This window comes from Ailuropoda melanoleuca, chromosome 7 (assembly GCF_002007445.2).
Source record: "Ailuropoda melanoleuca isolate Jingjing chromosome 7, ASM200744v2, whole genome shotgun sequence".
Classification (NCBI taxonomy): Eukaryota; Metazoa; Chordata; class Mammalia; order Carnivora; family Ursidae; genus Ailuropoda; species Ailuropoda melanoleuca.
This window is the reverse complement of record NC_048224.1, coordinates 73,409,254-73,424,932: the sequence shown is the minus strand read 5'-3', so window position 1 is coordinate 73,424,932 and position 15,679 is coordinate 73,409,254. Positions and strand designations below refer to the sequence as shown.

At 46.5% G+C, this 15,679-nt stretch overlaps 1 protein-coding gene and 1 long non-coding RNA gene across 4 annotated transcripts in view; one reads left to right on the top strand and one right to left on the bottom strand.

The window, feature by feature from the left end:
• STARD13 (StAR related lipid transfer domain containing 13) overlaps window positions 1-9,818 on the top strand; it is a 227,009-nt gene extending 217,191 nt beyond the window's left edge. For all 3 annotated transcript variants that reach the window (XM_011223638.3, XM_002918221.4, XM_034665058.1), the window contains exons 9-14: window positions 701-911; window positions 1,519-1,633; window positions 2,479-2,700; window positions 3,497-3,714; window positions 6,633-6,809; window positions 7,497-9,818. In XM_011223638.3, coding sequence (XP_011221940.2) covers window positions 701-911; window positions 1,519-1,633; window positions 2,479-2,700; window positions 3,497-3,714; window positions 6,633-6,809; window positions 7,497-7,614 — 1,061 coding nt within the window. In that variant the 3' untranslated portion in view covers window positions 7,615-9,818. The remainder of the gene's footprint in view (window positions 1-700; window positions 912-1,518; window positions 1,634-2,478; window positions 2,701-3,496; window positions 3,715-6,632; window positions 6,810-7,496) is intronic.
• Window positions 680-11,127, bottom strand: LOC117803078. Its single transcript, XR_004626697.1, has 3 exons — window positions 10,982-11,127; window positions 3,371-3,634; window positions 680-813 (listed from the first exon to the last, which is right to left on the bottom strand). It is a non-coding gene; the product is annotated as an uncharacterized LOC117803078 (long non-coding RNA).
• Window positions 11,128-15,679: the final 4,552 nt, after the last annotated feature.

Sequence of the window (15,679 nt, the reverse complement as noted above, 5' to 3'; positions counted from 1 at the left end):
GGTCACCACACGAAGCCAAGAACACACCTCCTCCACACTGAGCCCTGGGTGACTTGTAGGAAAAAGAAAGATGTGTCCGGCTGACGCTCAAGGAGCTGACCCACTAGGAGTCATTCCAGAGGGCCACCCGGCTGGATCCCACCACTCATGGTTAATTGTGCTAAACCGGCATCAAGGCCTGGCTGCTCCACTAGGGGTGGGGAAAGGCGAGGCTGCTGTCCCCTAACTCAGTGGTGTCCAAACATGCCTCCCAGAGCTGTAGGCATCCTGAAAGTCGCTTCCCAAGCTGTCTGGTGGGAGGGTGGGCGTTAGGGACAGTGACAGGCTGACAGTGCCCCAGCCTGTCGCCAACTTCAGCCAGAGCAGAAAACCAGTTTGAAAACAGCAGAGCAGGGGGATTGCTCAGAGACTGTGAAAGGCCAGGACGGGGGTGTTCCTTGCCAAATAGCATCTTGTGGTGAAGGTGGGGGGTTCGAAGTTGGACGGCTGGGGTTCCGGTCCCAGCTCTGCCTCTCACCAGCCGTGGGTCCCGAGCAATGACTGACTTCTTTGTGCCATTAGTGGCTGTCGCCATGGTTGTGGACGATGGTCATGTCTCTGAGTGTGTCTTCACACCGGGAAGGTGGAGCTCACTCACTGCCTCCCGGCTGGCTCTTCCTGCGACTGCCCTTCTAATGCCCTGGCACCCACCTTTCCATAGATGTCCCCAAGGAGCAGCGGCTGCAGGCGGTGCAGGCGGCCATCCTGCTGCTGGCCGACGAGAACAGAGAGGTCTTGCAGACGCTGCTGTGCTTTCTGAACGACGTGGTCAACCTGGTGGAAGAGAACCAGATGACATCCATGAATCTGGCTGTGTGCCTGGCCCCCTCCCTCTTCCATCTTAATTTACTGAAGAAGGAAAGCTCCCCCAGGTGGGTTTTTCTCATCAACAGCCATGATCCTAAACCAGGTATTTCCCATAGTTGATTAAACAAAACAAAACAAAATGTCTTGTGTTGTATTTCAACTTAAGGATTTGTCAGCGTTTAGTTTATAATCAGAAAATGTTTTGACGTGACCGAATTCACGTGCTAGATAGGAATCCAAGTAGTCTCGAAGGATGTCCATTGCGATCCAGAAAGCCCAAGGAGTTGTGTTGTAGTGTGTGTGTAGTGTGTGGGGGGGGGAGGAAAAAGTATAGGAAGCCCTGTTTATACTCTAATGACAAAGGCGGGACTCATGGCTCTCGCTCCGCAGCTGCAGTGATGTGGTTGCAAACTCGGGGGAAAGTAGATGAATTTCTCCCGCAACAGTCACTCCAGCCCTTGTGTCTTTCCAAGCTTTTTCATCGCGAACTGTCAGACTTGTAACCTGACTCAGAGTATCTAGGCCGTGTGATCAGTGTTTTGACTTGGAAATGAGAAAGTCTGGGATCTGGATCAGCATCCGGGCGTGAAGCGAAAACAAAAGGGACAGGCTCTGTGTTGCCAGAAGCTCTCGAGTTTGGGATCTGCTTACAACTCTGCCCTTCGATTACAGAGTCATACAGAAGAAATACGCCACCGGGAAGCCGGATCAAAAGGACCTCAGTGAGAACCTGGCGGCCGCGCAGGGGCTTGCCCACATGATCACAGAATGCGACAGACTGTTTGAGGTGAGCGGAAGCTTCCAGCGGCCTCCCCATAGCTCTTGGAGCTAGATAAGACGCTTGGAACGGTGGCTGCGTCTGCGGCTCACAGGTGTCTGTTCCTGATTCTATAACGACAGCAGTACGCTCTGTCGCTCTGGTCTTTGCCTCCAAGAAATGTGAGGAGCTGACTGAATAATTGAGGCTCTGCCGGTTAGACACCTGGGTTACCGTGATGATGGTTTTCAAGAATACGGTCACATTACCTTCCGTTGCCAGGTTCAAGGCCTGCCAGCCACCCCTGTTGCATTTGTCCACTCGGACTTGATTAGTTTCGACATCTGCGTGTGCGTGATATTGAGCAAACCCTGTTAGCTAAGAATCCATGACGCTTGTGAGTTTAGCCGCAGATGTGTTCAAGAAGTAACTCAACTAGACTTCTGGCATACTTTTTGGGGTAAAATTGGCATTTGTACATGGGGAAAGTGTGCTAAAAAGGTAAAGCGATTTCTAAGTCGTATTTGATGTTTCCCTCAAGTCTGTGTGCTTTAAGTTTCCTGAGCCCGCATTTTGCCAAACTGGATAAAAATACATTGAAGGTAAAATAAAAGGAGAACGGAAAGACTGAAAGGGAAGTCATTCGATGTTTTGAATAATAACTGTAGTCTCAGAAACGTATTTGTTTTTCCTGACTTTAGGAAACTCCCCCACCCCAGCCTTGCCGCTGATCTTGGGAAAATATCCCTAGCCCCACGGCACTAGGCCTATTGCCCATACTGTGGTTTTTGACGAATTGCTTTGCTTTCTCTCACCAGGAGTCTCAGCATTTCTTTAGCTCAGTATGTTGCTCTTTTGTGCATCTGTTGGTTCAGGTCCCGCACGAGTTGGTAGCCCAGTCCCACAACTCATACGTGGAGGCCGAGATCCATGCCCCAACTCTCGAAGACCTGGGGACCCCGCTGGAGGAGAGTGGGGCAACTTTCCATACGTACCTGGAACACCTTGTGCGGGGCCTCCAGAAAGAAGCCAAGGAGAAGTTCAAAGGCTGGGTGACATGCTCCAGTACAGACAATACAGATCTTGCTTTCAAAAAGGTAATCTCAGGGGTTAGAAAAAGTTACCCCCAAAGAGCCAAGAGCAATCCCCTGCGTAGCAAGCAAGGATTTGTTTTCCTTTAAAAATGGCCACTCCAGTGGCGCCTGGGTGGCTCAGTCAGTTAAGTGTCTGACTCTTGATTTGGGCTCAGGTCATGAGGTCAGGATCATGAGATCGAGCCCCACGTTGGGCTCTGTGCTGGGTGTGGAGCCTGCTTAAGATTCTCTCTCTTCCTCTCTCTCTGCCACTCCCCTCCCCACCAACCTCTAAAAATATATAAATAAATTAAATAAATAAATAAAAATGGCCACCCTGTCCATGGAGCTTGGCAGGCACATGAACAGGTCAAAGATCCACTTGAGAGACTGCCGAGCAGTCCCTGTTGCACATAATCTGAGTATAGACTGTGAAGCTAGGCTGCTGGATGCCCGACTTATCCCTGTCCCTTGGCTGTGTGACGTTGGGCAAGTCGCATGCCCCTCTGGGCCTGTTTTCTCATTTGTATAATGGACATCATCCTACCAGGTCAGAGGAAGGCTATTTACAAGTCAGTTGGGTGAGAATCTTTCCTGGCACACGGTACATACTGTATGGGTTGGTGGTTACTATTTGTCTTATTATTATTATTTTTCTTCTAAGCCTAAAGATGAACATCTTAAAATTTTAAACCTGAGGTGTGCAGAATCAGTCTTCCAAGTTACATCATCGGGGTAGTTTCTGAAGGTCCCGTGAAGAATGCTGGGTGTGGGTTGGGACTAGTTGACCTCTTTAGCCTTCGATGATGTCTTTCCTAAGGTGGGAGACAGGCACCCGCTGAAGCTGTGGAAGGCCTCTGTGGAGGTGGAAGCGCCCCCCTCGGTGGTTTTGAACCGTGTGCTGAGAGAGCGCCACCTGTGGGATGAGGATTTTGTGCAGTGGAAGGTTGTGGAAACCCTGGACAAGCAAACAGAAATCTATCAGTACGTGTTGAACAGCATGGCCCCCCACCCTTCCCGAGACTTCGTGGTTCTGAGGTAAGCCTGACTCTAGGGTTTAAGGTATTTTTTTCCCAAAAGCAGATGAAGAGCTGCATATTTAAGCATTTCACGGACTTCTACCACCGAAGTTCAGCCTCCACTGGGAACACTAAGCAGGCGCGCATTTCCCTCCGTGAAACCTTCGCCGTATTGATGCCCGACTTCCTGCTTCCTACACCCAATTTACGGCTCTGCTGGGCTTTCTTATGGCCCCTTTCACTATGGAGGATACGGTTTATTAGGCTGTAAATATTGTTCATTTCCCCAGAACAGAGTCCCAGGTATAGCTGCTGTTTGTCCAGTTGCGCTTTCTGCCAAGTTATGCAAATCGAATCTGACTTGTCTCCTGATTTTGCCTTCCTCCCTGGGGAAGGCAAGTCTTGGGTTTGTGTAACTCTCAAGACGGAAATGTGTGTAACTTCAAAACCCATCTGTATAACTCTGAATTTTCACAACTCATTGCCACATAGGGAAAGCCGGGCACAACCCTGAAGGTCCCACTATGCAGAGACTGGCGGAAGTCCAGTAAGATTTCAGGGCCTGCGAGTGTTGTGTCTACTGTTGAAGCATTGCTTCTGATCGGTTTATGGGCTGACTTCTGGCCCCTGCCCTCTGGGTTTGGAAGGGGATGCTCAACCCGTGGGAGGAGGTGTGCACGGTACAGCTGTGCGCATGAGCTGATGAGTCAGCATTGAATCCGAAAGTACACGGATTGAAGATACTAAGAAAGCAAATAACACATAATTAAATCAATGTAGTCTTTTTTATTGATAACTGATGGCAAATACTGCCTCTTCCCATAGGTTAGTAGTGTCAAAGGAATCACTAGTGAAATTCCCAAATGTATATTTCAAATAGTTTCTATATGAAAATCGTTTGGACGGCAAACTCCAGGTTACTTTTCACATGGGCCTTTGGAGTTGGTCCTTGGGACCCTGGTTTTAAGAGTCATTTTTCCCTAAATATATGTGTTTGTCTTAGCAACTTTGGGATCCTGGTGGAGAATGTGGTCAGTCTTAAGGGTGGCTTGTTACCACAGTTACGGGGACATTCATCACCTCGTGGAATTTAAACTTCACATCTTCACTCTTGTAAGCAGCAAATCAAATAGTTCCTGTGGGATGGCAGCCATGGGGATGGAGCCATGTGATAGCGTGCCTCTTCCCTCCCCTTAGAGGGGCTGAGGGCCAGAGTCCGTGCGTGGAACCTCCCTCCTTCAATCCACCCGGCAGTCTCACTAGCCTATTTCTTAGTACAGGGCAGCATTCCAGCCCCAAGGGGACGCTGTGGGGGTACTGCAGTGATACAACAGACCGCAGTCCTGCTCTCTCTCGGGATTTACGTTTTATCAGGGAGGGAGGGTCAATAAATAATAAGTAAGGGGATAATGTTACTCATCCTGGGGCCGGTGGGGGGAGGATAAGTAAGACAGGGGGATGGTAAGGGGTTGAATGTTAAATACAGACTCTCACAGCACTGATAGTTGACCCACAACTTGAAAAAGAAAGTGGGTGGGTCGTGAGGCTCTGACGCAGAAGAGCTCAACACTCGAGAAAATTAAGCACGCACCGGACACGGTTCCTGCAACAGGGATGTCTGGGTTATGATACCGGAAGGTAGAAAGTGCCAAGTACGGTGGGGAAGTCCCAGAGCTGAGAAGCTTCCTGTCTTCCGAGTGCCACCCATCTAGACGAGCATTCCCTTCAGGATTGCCCCGTGTACTTCTCACGTTATCTCCTTCTTTAAATCCTCATGAGCTTCCGGTGATAGTTACCGAAGCTCTTTCCATTCCATCCCCACAAGTCTGTACAACTCCCCGTCTTTATTGCTAATCAGGTCGTCTTGCGTGAGGAGAATGGTCGTGCCCAGGGAGAAGCTGCTAGGCATTTGTGTAGGGTTGGCCTCTTCCCACGTTCTTGAGGCGCATGTATAATAGCTTCTCTATTATACAGGACAGGACGGACGAAGTTATGGATGACATGGCCAAGCCCAGGATAGGGTTTGTGAGGTAAATAACTGGGACTGTGATAATGAAACCTATGTCCCTGGTAGAAATGGTTGTTACACAGCTGCTCTCATGGTTCCTGACTTCCACCTACAACATTTTCCCAAGTGGTAGCCCTGTCTCTGCTTGCACAGCTCCTGTAACAGGGAACTCACTACTCTTTATACCACCTGCTCCGTTTTTGGAGAGTGCACTTTGTGAGTCAGGTCTTCTCTCTCCTGAGCTGACACATGCCGTCACATCTCTGCCTGCTGGGGTCACATCAGCTGTGTTTTTCTCATTCCACTTGGGAGCCACTCAGGTATTTGAAAACAGCTAGCAGTCCACATGTGTCTAGTTCACTTCAGACTAAGCACCACCGGCTCATTTTTTTCCTTTAGAGCTGAGTTGAGCATCGCCTCCTCCAGGAAGCCTTCTCCTGGCTGCCTCCCCTCCCTTCCGCAGGATTGCAGAGCACTGTGTGGAAAGCCACAGCCCTGCACTTCCCCTGGTGCTGTGGAGGTCTCTTCGTATGCCCGTTTCTCTACCTCGGCTGTGCATCTCTGTGTCCGTGGTGACTTCTCGTGTGCCCAGTAGAAGTTTGCTCGAATGAATGGACTGAGCAAGTCCTAAGTCTAAAACTGTAAGACCCACCCTTCAGGAATGGCCAGGAACCTCTGCAGCCTCGGTTTGGGGGTTCCAAAGGCAGATTGGAAAGCTGCAAGACCATCGCTGGCCTCTGGGTCAGGGGGCTGAGAGCCTTGCTTTGAACTGCACTGTGAAAGTTTTACACACCCTTATGGAAGCCATTAGTTTAAGTAAGTAGGATGGAGACTTGAGCAGGAAAATATAGGTGTAACCCTCAGTGCTGTGTCCAGGTTTTTCTTTCTCTCTTAGCCCTAGTGTTGATGTGCCAGTTGTTTCGCTACAGGACCTGGAGGACGGATTTGCCCAAAGGCATGTGTACCCTGGTGTCCCTCTCTGTGGAGCACGAGGAAGCCCAGCTCATGGGCGGCGTGCGGGCTGTGGTGATGGATTCTCAGTACTTGATAGAACCGTGCGGCTCCGGCAAATCGAGACTGACCCACATCTGCAGGATAGACCTGAAGTAAGTGTGCACGTCCCCAGACAGCAGGCACGCTTGGGAGCCTCAGTTTGAGTGGCGGAGTCGCCAGGGCCCTGTTTGTTGTCCTGACTTCTTATTTCACTGTGCTTTGTTTTTTCAGTGCCACTAGCACGCTTTCATGGCTGATTACGGATGCTTCCCCCTCTCTGCTTTCCTTTCCTCCTCTTTCCTAAAACTCTGACATTCTCCTGCACCGTCGGCTCTTCTTTCTTTTCAGCGCTGTTCCCACTTATGATGTGTGCTTCTCACGCAGAGCAAACACACACGTGCTGGCTTCTCAGCCACCGCGAGTCCCCTTCTCTTGCGCTGCTGTCAGGCCTGCTCTCCCTGTGCTGTGCCCTCCTGTCGCCCTGCTTGGAGAAGAAGCTGACTGAAATCCCACCCCGTCAGGGCAGTCATGTCGTGGCTGCACAGACACTGAGATTCCTCAGTGAATTCCAGGATTCAGTCTGAATCTTAGCACTGAAAAGACAGGCTGAATACTTGGCCATAAAGGCATTTTCCAGGCACCTGATGACAGAATGAGGTTCTTGGGCCTCGAGGGGTCAGCCCCAAATTGTAGGCAAGCGTGCTAATGAGCTGGGCACAGGACAGCCCTGTCTACCATGATAAAGTGCTGAGATTTGGAAAAAGCCCTTCCCACTTCCTTTCTGATTTTTGTCCCCACAGAGGTCACTCCCCAGAGTGGTACAATAAAGGCTTCGGACATCTGTGTGCAGCGGAAGTGGCCAGGATTAGAAACACTTTTCAGCCCCTCATTGCTGAGGGTCCAGAAACTAAAATCTGAGTTTTCCCCAGTGTGACATCAAACTCAGGGAAGAGGAAGTGAACGGAAACACTTGTGGGAGAGAGTGTGCTCGTGAGAAAGCAAGAGAGAGAGAAAGAGAGAGACTGAGTGACATAGTTAATGCTTAAAAATGGAAACACTGAGAAGTCGGAATGTGGAAGATGCAAGAATTTCTGAGAACTTTCCTAGCCTTCCTGGAGATGGCTACATCCCTACTAATATAATATTTTTTAAAAATCAGAACATTTATCTATGTTACTTAAAATTAAATGGATTATTCCTTGTGCATTGCCTAATTTGCTATTTAAAGGCTTCTAAGAAGCATATTCTTAACTGTAAATAAATGTGTGTATAGCATATGTACATATGTGTGTATATCTCTAGCTTTACTGTATATATGTACAATACCAATTTTATATATAATTGCGTCTTTTGAAAAGGAACGCGTCTGACTCAGCGAGTCCCTTCCTCACTCGCATGGTTCTTTCCAAGTTGCTCTGGGCCCATCCCCCCACTGTCCTGTAAGCAGAACTGAACACGTCGCTGACTCCAAGGTGTAAAAATCTGTCGTCTGTCAGTCTGCCCTGATGTTTAACCAAAGATTAGCTAACCAAAGGAAAACAACATCCAAAGGTTCTTAGGTGTTGAGGGTTGGTTTGTCTTATTCAAAAAAGGGAGCGTGGGGTGTTGGATAAAGCCAGGAAAAGAATACGTACTCCTCTTAAAAGCACAGAAGTGGGGAAGAAGTTGTGACCAAAGGTAAGGCTGGGTTACCAGTTGCCAGTGGACCCCGCCAGGTGCAATTTCAGGGGAACGTCAGATGCCCATGGGCTGCTGGAGTCAGCGCAAGCAACTGAAAGAAACTTTATTTCCCTGCTGCTTAGAGCCAAATATCGTAGCCGTTGCGTATTCACAGCCAAAGGGAGCCTCTGTGTTCCCTCAAGTTTTCAAAGATGCATTTCATCCTGTTCTTAAATGTCATTCTGTATGACCAGTGGCCTGTTTGGTCATAGTTAATTGGCATTTTCTTACCAATACGTTGCACTGAATTTAACTCTGGACACCAGGCAAGGGGAGGCGATGGTCATCCGAGAGTCCTGGACCATCACAGTTTCAGGGAATTCTTATTTTGCTTCGTACGACGCTCTTAAGATATAATTCATTCAAGTTTTTCAGTTCGAAAGACAGGGTTTTAAACTAACAGTAAGACCAAAACTATGCTCTGCCATTAGTCTTAGAGAATGTAAACAGGTTTCTTAATTTCGTATTTCGTCATTAGCCAGCCAAGCTTACCTAGGTGTTTGACCCAACCTTATTTATTATTGTATACACTAAGCTGATTGACTCTCCTTAACCAATTGCTGATAGATTTAAGTTATGGGGTTTTTTTAATTGTAATTCAACAACCGTAGAAAGGAAGATAAGTTATTATGTTTGGTTTCAGGGAGAGATTTTCTTTGGTAATCCATGAGAGATTGGTATCATAACTTAGCAACTGGTGTGGGAGGGAAAAAAGAAACTTAAATGTTTTCCCCTTTTCTGTATTGTATGCATTTATGTTATTATGAAATGTTTTTTCCTATCAGCAATGTGCAATTCTTTTATTGAGAGAAATAAAAAATGCTATATATGAGTTCTGTATGGTGCAAGGGAAATCATACTATTTGAATTATGACCCAGGAATTTTTCGCTTCCTTGCCTACACAAGAAGGTGCTGGCAAACCCCTAATTTTCAATTTGGGCGGTGCTCTGTGAGCAAAACAAATTCACTTCTGCCGTGCACCTTAAATTTCACCGTATAGGCTGGATTACTGTCCTAATGCAAAGACAAGATTAATGAAGTTTAGTCCAGTTCAACACCGGTCCAGGGATGGAACCCTAGGTGTTTGGAAAATATGATAGACACGCAAGGACGAATCATATTAAATCACTGAGTTTAGCGCGCACACGAATCACCTCGAATCTTGTTCAAATGCAGACTCTGATTCAGGCGGTCTGGAGTAGGAGTCTGCATTTCTAACAAGTCTTGGGGATGCTCGTGCTGCTGGCCCAGAGATCACACGCTCTGGGAAGCAAAAGGATGCTAAAAACAAGTATGATTGTATTTCTGACTCCTCCTCTCTTCAAGTTATCTGACTGACTTGCTATTTTTACGCGCGTACTAATCCCATCACTGCTGCATAACAGAGTGCGTCTAAAAAAAACAAATGGAAAACGGAGGGAAAAGCTTCATCAGGCTTGTTTGTCAAATACCACAGTGTTTTATTCATTGTTATCTTGCCAATGGAAATAAAATATGATATTGCATTTAAATATTATATTTATACCTCATGTATATTTTTACCTCAATTGTTGGTATCAATCATCAATTGTAAATAAATAATTGCCAAGGCAAATAAATTTATATACATTAAATATTTCCTATTTTCTATAAAATATATGTTGATTTTCATGCTTCCTCCCGTAAGTGGAAAACCCATATTCAGTATCTCTCCCAAATACAAGGATGTTGTTACCAACATTCACTAACAGTCGGGGTGCCTTGATTTGTGTCTAAGGCATCAAAGTGATGGGAAGGGCTTAATTTTTACATTTCATTTGTTCTTAAGTCTGGAAGTTATAAAAACACATTTATGGTATTTTTATCAAAGATTCAGTAAACTCTAGCTACATTTCACTTTCACTGAGTAGACAAGAAATTGAGGTGTGATGTGACTTCTGGCTGCACCGCTAGACCGCGAGGAGTAGCCACCTCTGACTCTAAGCCTCCCGCCTTCCTTCTCTTTGTTCTCTGCTTTTAAGTAAGAGGAGCAAACCAAGTAAGCGGGAGCGCCCTAGCATTCTCAGCTACAGGCTGCAAAAGCGACAGCAGCCCAAAAGACCATACGCCCCAAAAAATGTTCCAAATTCCGCTCCCTGCACGTCTCCCTCATGCCTTCCCCCGTACTTGAAAGGTGTGCCTTTCAGAGGCAACGGAGGAATTTCAGTTGCCCCCTTTCCTCTTCCATGTGAAAGAAGAGAACATGATGGTCATTCTAGCAGCCACTGGCTACAGATGTCCTGAGACCCGAGACCATATAAATTCAAACTTGATTGCAAGCATACTTTCAATTCTTAGGTATGACATTGTGCTACTTCTGTCTTTTGCTATTTGGCTGCAGAAAAACTGGTTGGTTATATGTCTTCTTCTCAGGAAGATAATGCAGAAGAATAAAATAGACCCCAGCAACACCCACACTGACACAGAAACAAAATCAGTGGGGGCTGACTGCACAAGGGATTAAGAAATAAACACGTGAAGATACAGCATTGTAACATTGAAAAGCCACGATGTTTGATAACTGACAACATGCGATGTCGGACTTACCTTAGGCAGACTACGTCCTTCGTATATTGAATGTTGACTTCCATTCTAGCAATCCCGCCCAGCAGGCCACCCAGATGCCTCCAACCCACATCCTCCTTGTGCACAGACGAGGCTCAAAATCCCCAGTCATGCTGTTTCTTTGAAGCAAAACTTCCTGCATCGTTTGTTCACACAGAGCGTGTTCACTGAACACTGCATGGGGGAGGGACACTGGGCAGGCAGAAGTGTGGATACAAAGAAGACAGAACTAGAAGCAGCAGTCCCTTCTTGTCACCAGTTAGCAAATACTGAGCCACTGCTCCCAGCAGAAATATAGGGCTAGGTTCCTATGAGCCTCTACTCACAACATTTTTGTCAACCAATGAGTACATAACCTTGTTCTATGTCCATTCGTGTTTAAACTTGCCTTACTTAATGTAAGTTTCTTACTATTTATCCACAGTATTTCTTTAGAGTAAAAAAATAGTCAAAAAAGGCTTAGTATTTTCTGGACCCTGAGTAATGTGACAATAAATTTCTTTGGCTTTCAGCCTCACCACAATGCTTTTTTTTTTTTAAATAGCTTTTTTAAATGCGCCATCATCTCATGAATTCACAAATTTAGCCACTTTCCATCTTTTCCACAGCTTCTCATCATGCATCATCTGCATTACTTTCCAGGGTAGGCTCACTTGCAGATCAGTGGATTTCCCTTCCTTTTTCTAGATGTACCATACTGTTGATTCATTAACATTGAACTCACAGCCAACAACACTAAAACTCTTGGCTAAACAAAGCTTATCTAACACACTTATTTCCTCTGTAAGGCATATTCCAAAGAACACCAGACAGCACTCAGCACTGTACCTGGGGGCCACTTTAAACAGCAAAATCACTGACAAAAAGCACAAAAATGGGGAAGGGGGAATGTGGTACTAATACACCATGAAAAGGATATATTTTTTATGGTATGAGGGCTGAAACAGGAAGGCAGAGGTCACATTTGCTTGATCCCAGCTGGGAATGTGCATGAACATCACTGACTCGTCCAGTTTTGTGCCATTCTGCACATATCTAAGAATGACCATGAAAGAACAGTGAGTATTGACTCAGGGATTACAAAGAGGTTTTAGAAAGTTGGCAAATTTGCAAATACAGAATCTGCAGGTAATGAGGATGAATATATATATATACACATATATACAGTACCCAGTAGTAAGTTACTGTGGCGTCTATGAAGCCCAGAGGTGGTGACCCCCAGGGACTTGGGAAGATTGACCAGCACAGGGAAAACCTACGACGAGGTGAAGGGAAAGGATGGGCTTGGGCATCAGATGGAGGTTGGGTGTGGCTAAAGCAGAGGATCAGAGGGTACAGAGGATGGCAGTGAGTAGGGCAGGAGATAAAGCTGGATGGTCACAAACCAGGAATTTTTAAGCTGCAGCAGGGATTTGGGACTTTATTGAGCCAAAAAGCAGAGAAATGAATTCATATTTGTTTTGATGGCAGAGACTTAAAATGGGCTAAAAGAGAATTGGCATATTCCCAAATGCAGGAGCAAGGGTATGAAGACACCCCCATCTTTGCTTTTTTCCCTTTCCCTTTTGTTTCCACATAGGTAGAAATAAATAAAGTGATTGATAGCACTGGCCTTCCTGAGCTGATATAAACCATGATAACTTGCCTTTCCTTTCATTCTAGAGTGTGTTGCTTTCCCCTATTTCCTATTACATGTGCAGTATTTATGTAAATTTAGTTTTCATCGAACAACCTCAGAAAAGACACTTTCAAACCAAAATGCCAAGACTCCAGATCAGTCTAGGTGCTATATGATCTGAAGATGCCAAGAGCTGGTGTGATGAGCTTACTGGTGGGATCTCCAAGGACAAACTCCAAATCAGAAGGAAAAGCTGGCCTGGTAGCTGGACGTCTGTCTCTCTCATTATAATGCCCATTGCTTGTCCCAGGGGGTAAGCTGGTTCTAGTGATGAGAGATCTCTGACTCTGGACTCCCTGCTCACTGAGAGACGACATCTCAAATTTATATAAAGTGGAGCCTGAGCTGTCCCTTTGCCTCCTCCCTCAACTCCAGCATGGCCAAGACAGGGACCTAAGACCCCTCCCACATGGGCCAAACCGAAATCTGTCCTTTTCTCCTTAACCCAGGACCTCATGGGTGCTAAGGAGGAAATTCCAGCCATTAGAATGACTAGCAGCTGAGATGAGGACAGACTGGAGTGATGAAGGGCAGATTGATGGTGGGAAATCCAAGCAGAAGGCCATCGTCACAGTCCAGGTGGAAAATATTTGTGGAGAAAGAAGCGGAGAGATTTTTAAGGACATTTTTGTGCTGGAATTAATAAGATTTATGTATGAGCTGGCTGTGGAAGGGTGGGGAAATGGAAGTAACTAAAGATGACTCTGAGTTTCTAACTTAGAAAAATGTGTGTGTCTGTGAGTCCTTTAACTGATATGGGAAAAAGAAGAGGAAGAACAAGTTTCAGGTGGGAATAAGGCAGATGGGGATAGGACCATCCAGGTGGAGGTCCCAGTAGCCAGCTGGACACACAAGGTCTGAAACTCAAGCTAGAGCTGTGTTCCTTAGGTCGCTTCCGTTTTGTCATTCCTGCCTCTTCTGACCATACACTTAATGGCCCAGTGATGCTGACCGTGGTTTCACATCTCTGTGACTTTGCATTGACCTTCTCTCCATCTTGTTGGTCACGTGATAGCCTATTTATTCCTCAAAGCCCTATTTGGGCATGGACTTTCCTGACCATCCCTCTCCAATCCACTTGTTTCTTCCATATTTCTCTTATTGCATGGATCCCATTGCAGTTCATTATTTAGCAAGAAATCTAACTCTCCTGCTAGATTATAAACTCTTAAGGCCAAGGACCTGATCTTGCCTCCCTTTAAAACTCCAGATCTTAGACCTTCTGCACATCACTTCACAAATATTGTGACAATGAAGTGGGCATATAAAACCTGGGTGTTAGGAAGACAGAGGCCATAGACAGGGAAGTCATAACCTAGGGACATTGTGTAAAGTTTTCCAAAGCGAATGAAGTAACTTACATCTTGTGCTGTGACTGCTTCACCTCTCAAGAGTACAAAGAATAGAGATTCACTGGTTCCCCAAGAAGTTAAATTTGGCTGTTTCTGAAATTAGTAAATGCTAACCACCTGCTTACAGCAAATAAAACAGTTTGATTAGTCATTCATCCAATAAATATGTACAGAGCACTCATTACGCACCAGACACTGTTCTAGACTTTAAGTAAATAAAACAGTGAATAAAATCAATGAACAAAAAAGATAAAAATCCCTCTCCTTGAGGAGCTTATGATCTAGTGGGAAAAAAATAGCCAAGAAACAAGATAAATAATTGGTCATGTATGCTCTACATAGAAAAATAAAAACAGAGGTAAGAGATAGATTAGGTGGTCAGGAAAAACCTTACTGAGTGAGGGCTGGGTGGCGAACTGCTCCAACTGATACCCTGAGCATTTTTCTCTCCAGTTCCACCAGAGTTTCTAAAATTACAGTATGGGAATGATCAAGTAATTAATCAATTTGCAGAGAGCTATTTCCTGTGAAGAAAAAGAAGTACAGCAACACCAGACGAACAAATCCCCTGAGAACGACACTTGCTGCTACATAATGGCTGCGTCTTCCAAGCTAGTCAGAAAGGGGGGCAAGCAGGGATGCTCGGGTGTTAGAAATCCGCATGTCTCAGACTGTAACGTTTTCTTCTTATGCCTAAATGATCAAATCCCCTGCTGTTCTGGTTTCCAGATATTAGCATGTCTCAAAGGTCCCGGGTACTCCAGGGCGTGCTGGAGACCAGGTCTCTGGTGTGCTCGGGAGTGGCTCCCGTTCTCTAGTTGTGACGTCCTCGTCACACCCCACACAGTAGCCACCCCTGCTGACAACGACCTTGTCAGCTCACTGTTGGGCTCCACACATGCCCTTTCTTCTCTTGTCACATTGACCTATGGGGGTCCTTAAGGGGTTGGGGTGAGACCCAGTTCTCCCCTTGAGACCTCTGTAGGGAGCTGCCCCCAGCTCTTCCCTAAATCCCCACAGCACACCTGGCTGAGACCAGGGTGTCACCTGTAGTAAGACTCAACCCATACATCGGGGAGAAGTTCAAAATAAAGTATAATTAAAGCTGTGCCTAAAAGTGGTTCATCTTCCAGCCTACTGACCCACGCCTGACCTTAGAGCCCCCAACTGTCCAGCCTGCCCTGCTTCACCCCTACCGGCTGAGCCTCTCTGCTCTGGCACGGGTGAACATATTCACCTGCCAGGAAGGGCCTGACTGACCCCAAGCGCCCCTCTCTCTAAGACCCTTGCCCCCGAGTCTTCGTAATGGGATGAGCTACCGCTGATTGGCAAATGGAATGAGTACCAATTCACCTCGGAGAAGATCCAGTTCCAACATCCCTCGTAGGGCCAGACTCAACCCTCTGGATTCCAGACAATAATCACGCATCAGAACTTCATTGATTCTTACTGCCCTAAATCCGGGTTATCTCACAGGAAACACCACCATGTTGACTCCGGCGGGCATAGTGGAAGAGCCAGCCACGTAATGGGGCTTCACTGCCTTCCCTTCCCTGTGCCACCCTCAAGTCCAGGCTCTAGAGCCGCCTTGCTGCAGGCCTTTACCACCCGGGTTTGCATCAGTCAGCCCACCTGCTGCAAAGCTGATTG